At 42.0% G+C, this 5,157-nt stretch overlaps 1 protein-coding gene across 1 annotated transcript in view; it reads left to right on the plus strand.

The window, feature by feature from the left end:
• Positions 1-1,563: 1,563 nt before the first annotated feature.
• The window catches only part of LOC124410653 (synaptic vesicle membrane protein VAT-1 homolog-like), a 25,373-nt gene continuing 21,779 nt past the window's right edge, over positions 1,564-5,157 (plus strand). Inside the window, exon 1 of the mRNA XM_046889179.1 lies at positions 1,564-2,142. Coding sequence (XP_046745135.1) covers positions 1,826-2,142 — 317 coding nt within the window. The 5' untranslated portion in view covers positions 1,564-1,825. The remainder of the gene's footprint in view (positions 2,143-5,157) is intronic.

Consider the following 5,157-nt stretch of genomic DNA (forward strand, 5'->3'; position numbering starts at 1 on the left):
TAGCTTATATACCCACATTATTCGTGTGCACGAACATTTCTTACGTTAATACGTTGTCTGTGTCCCTATAAATCCCTCCTGATTTCAGCTTTCAAGTGTGTGTGGCGTGTATGCCTAGTTGCATCCGAAAAGGGGGAGAAAGGGTGTTTGTTTCGTAGCGCGAAAATTTGATTTCTGCAATTTGAAGGAAAAACTTGCGTAACGTGTTGAATAATACCGTCAATCTGTGCATGGTAATGAAAGGTTTAATCAGCTACCACGTTACACGTTTCGTATAAATTCATGCCAACAGTAGTGGTCCTTCTTTCTCTCGATACAACAGAGCTCTTTGTTGTAGCGCATTGCGACTGTTTTACCATACCATTTTCCGGAAAATTATTCTGAAGTAGACACAATGGGGTGTATCGCTAAACTATTGATGGCAATTGCGTTATTAATTTTGACGTGAACTAATCTCGTTCGGGGGTATAGATTCAATCATCCATTCACAATTTTATCGAAGTGGAACTTATACTCGGCGATTAGCTTCAACGACATGCAGTTATTACAATCGTAAAGTAACAATCGATTTGCTCACGTACACGATAATTGCTTATTGAAGTAGCGACTGGATTGACGTATCGACTCTCATGGAGCTGCCTGTAATCAAACAGTAGCTCTTACCTATTCAACAAGGGTTTGAACCTGGCGATTCTAAAAGTGAATCGATTTATTAAAACATTCAAATATTCAAATAAGTCCTGTTATACGTCGTCGCTCCTTCTGACCACAGAATTGTACTCTGTCAGTGCTGAAAGTACCGCAGATTGCGTATCCGGAAAATCGTGGATGCTATAGGAAACCGTGTGACGGCGGATTAATACAGTCGGGACGCCGGGCGTCGTCTGCTGTACTGCTTTTCCAATGACGAATCCGGAGCCACCCCGACGCCGGTTTCGCTCGAGCCGCGCTGACTGGTTGGGTTCACGGGTTCAGCGATGAAATACTGCTCGTAAGGGCGTCCAGAAATCCCGTAAAAGATAAAAAGAGACGCGTCATTATCGATGGAGAACGTAGGCAAAAAAGATGGGAAAGAGAAGAAAAATGGCTAACAATGACGATAATTTTACACTGCAAATGAAAGATTTGTACGTTTCGATATTCTCCATGCAAAACGAAATATATCACTTTTCAATGAAATTACAAATCAATTACAGATATGAGAATTTCGGTTTATCTTTAAGTCGAATTTTGATAACATTCCAACCATTTTTGATAAGTTTCAATAAAGTACATGCAAATAAATTCACGTCCTTAGGTTGTACTAATAAGCCGGTACATCGCACTACCGGCATTATCGCTCCGATAATCGCAATTTAACGAGCACGAAACGATCCAAGTATAGTATGAAAATACGAAATATAGTATGAAAATGAATCTTTATTTCTTGACATATTATTATTATCATTGTTGTCAGTGCAACGGCGTTAAATTGCGGCGTAGGATCAGGGACTACTTTACGTGGGCGTAGACAGGGACGAGGCGTCGTCGGGCACCTGTTACAGGGGCGGCGAGTTGCTAAGCGACGCTGCGCGTCAGATCGCTGTCAGAGCTTGTCTCGCGCGGACGTAGTGTAGTCTTTGCTGAATTAGCTGGTAAATTCGGCATTAAAAAGCGTAGGAAATCGAGCTCTGCACTCCCGGTAATCCAGGAAGACACAGAGGTACAGAGAGGAAACACGATACGCGTTTTGGCAGATATACGCACGAGTACAGGTAACGCTGACCGGTTGTAGAAAGACAAAGGGAAACGAGAAGCCGCACACGCCGTGTTTGAAAACCGAAAAATGGCCGAAGAGAAAAACGAGACCAGCCCGACCGTAGAGGGGGATAAAACGGGCGAGGAAATAGCCGCGAAGGACGAAAACGAGGTGAAAAATGAAAAGAGCGAGGGTCAGAAGGAGTCCGCGGAGGAGAAAAAGGCCGAGGAGAACGGGGACGGCGAAAAACCCAAAGAAAACGGCGAAGAGAAGCCGTCGCCGGAGCCGAAAGACATGCGGGCCATCGTTCTCAACGGTTTTGGCGGATTGAAGAGCGTCAAGGTCCTTCGCAAGCCCGAACCGGCGCTCGGCGAGGGCGAGGTTCTTATTCGCGTCAAAGCATGGTGAGTACTCGAAAACGCCCTTGCGATCCATCTATCTGCATGCCGGAAGTTCCCCGTCGCTCTTCTGTCAATGTCAGAAAACAAACGACGGCTCAACTTGCACCGGTCTTTTTTTTTCACTTTCTTTTGTTCTTTATACATCTTTGTATACATATAGATATCGCTGACATAAAGATGGCGATTTTTCTCGATCGTCGTTTGTTCTTCGCTCGACGTCGCGCAGTAGCTTTTCCAAAAAAGTCAAGTTTAGAAACTGCCATCGTGACATTAGCGAGCCGTAACGTGGATTTTAGTCACACCCGTTGGTATCCTGGGACTCGGCTCGTTAATTTTGATAAACCGCAGTAGAGCTCGAGGCAAGATGAACACGTGAGAGCCGGCGAATCGTCCGTTGTTTCTACCGCTGGATGCATTTCCACGCGTGACTCACGTCGAGCATCGCTTTACTATAGTAAGTGACGCGACGGATGCATTAGTTTCCTACCGCCCGAAGGCGCGTCACTCCGCTATCGTTGATGCACGGCGAGGAAGGGAAGGAGAGAGATAAAGGAAAGGAAAAGGATGAAGAATAAAGGGGATCAGATTTTTTAAACAGTTATAAAAGCCGAAATAAAAGCCCCGCGGACTGTCTTTTCGCTTGTCGCGTATAAGCAAGGGAGGCTGTTTAAACTTTCGGAAACTTACAGAACCAACTAAGCATTTTTTTCTGCAGAATAAAATTAGGCTCGGCAATTCGACTCCTTTTCTCACGTGTGTCTTGCTAGCGTAGAATTTTCTCGACACCAGGAGCAGAGAGACTCTTGTTGCAGGTCCGATCCTGAAAGAAGGGTATTCATATTCCGGCGTGGAGAGATATTAGGAGGCAATTAGTCATTCTTATCGGTCGTAGTAACTAAAAAACAAAGCGTCTTTCATTAGAGCTGAAGGAATTTTACCCCGGTCTTATATATATATATATATATATAATAATATCTTCGACGTTATTATACGAGTCGGAATGTATAAGAGTAATAATAATAATAATAATAATAATAATAATAATAATAATAATAAAGCTGATTAAAAAAACATCGTATAAACGTTAGTACCCATAAACAGTTGACGCGATTGAGATTCGATAAAAATGACGAGTAAATACGTACATATTTCACATTTTTAATAACCGAGTAGCCTGTAGAGGAAAAAAAGTCTTCGAATAAACACGATAAATTCATGACGGCTGACTGTTAGCCGGTACAAACATGACACTCGACACAAACGCACACCTTTCGATGCCCCTCGTATATCACCGATCGACGCGTCATTCGTCCAGTCATCAGGGACGCTATCTCTGACCTGCGACTCTTCGCGGTGCGTCGCATTATACCGTGATAAATATGAAATTGCATCACCATAGATTTTCCGAGCGCAGGTATCCCCGTTTTTTACCATCGTTTCTTCGTCATATGGATATCGATCGATAATCATCATCCGAATTATATTTTTCTATGCTTCCTTGCAATGCATATTTATTGTCGAGCCTAGGTGATCGAGCGGCGTAATGTATACGGGATGCCATGGTGTTGGGCAAGGCGTACATTCTGAGGCCCATGGGGTGTGGCCCGATCAATACCGCCACCCTATAGACACTTTGGTGCCAAGTGCGTCGTCCTACGCAATGGAAATCGACGCGGAGAACCACTGTCTGAGCGTCGCGACGCCCCGAACCCGCAGGGTGTGTCCGGCAAATCGGATTCAAACTTCCTTCTTACTCTCCCACTAACGAACAACGCGTTGCACAGCGCCTGCATATCATCTTTGTCGATACACGAATTTTCTTCTCAATTCTCTTCACATCTCTTTTCATAATTGTTTTACCGTATGAGTAAGACGTTATTGTCTTGAGACAACTTTTATAACAAGACAAGGTTCAAAAATTCCAAATGGCGGACCTAATATGGTGGATAAAATTTTCTAAATTATCGAATCTAGTCAGAAAACCCTATTAGTACGCTATTAGAGATAGCAAAAAACCATAAGGAAATATGCTGAAAAGTTCTCTAAATGAACAAAAAATTGATATAAAATAGGTAGTAAAAATACTTGGACTATGACTCAAAGGATTAATTAACTCAAATTATCGTACATATATAGACTCTGATCCCTTCGACGTCTTATTCAAGGCTTGATTTTTGTTTTTTCTTTCAATTTTTCTTCTTACTTTCAACAATTCTAATTTTTTCACATGCAAGATAACGAATTCAGATAATTTCGTCAAATATAGCCACGTTTTATATCTGTTAATTCAATTCTTTAGCGCAATGATAATTGCGATCGTACTTTCGTTCGTTGAATTCGTTTTCAAATATCCTATATATGTACAAAATCATTCATACACGTGTGCAGATACTAATTGCAATATTTGTTCGTTAAACTGAATTTTCCTACTTTATTATACTATTTATATATTATTCTTATATTGCACGTAGGTGTATATAAAAAGCCTTCATATTTCATTCTCAGTATTCTTCTTATAAAAATATTATGTCTAGATACGCTTGCAGACGAAGAATATAACCTTACAGCGACATTTTTTCTTCCGGTATTTCTATTTTCCTTTATTTATTTTATTTGCTCTTTTCGTTTTTTTACTTTGCTTTTTTCCCTCGTCTTTCTTCAGGGGTTTGTTTGTTACGTTCACAACGTCTGAAACTCGTTCGACCTCGTTGACTTCAGGGGGTCTCCTTCTTCCTCTTATTCTTCTTCTTCTTCTTCTTCTTCTTCTTCCTCTCCTCATCCTGCACGCGTGTGTTATGTTGCCTTTCGTAAAGGCACCAACGCGCCCGCTCTGACGTTGTACACCCTCAACATTTCCCTGTATTCGTATTATGCGTATGCGTGTGTGCGTGTGTGTGTGTATTTATTATGTGTGCCTAAACATGCATACTCTCTCACGTACACTCTTCTCCGCCGTATGTATAAACTCGACGAAGCCAGCTGCGATCGCGATCGTCAACGCCGAGTACGGAATGACAT

This window comes from Diprion similis, chromosome 9, assembly GCF_021155765.1.
Source record: "Diprion similis isolate iyDipSimi1 chromosome 9, iyDipSimi1.1, whole genome shotgun sequence".
Taxonomy (NCBI): Eukaryota; Metazoa; Arthropoda; class Insecta; order Hymenoptera; family Diprionidae; genus Diprion; species Diprion similis.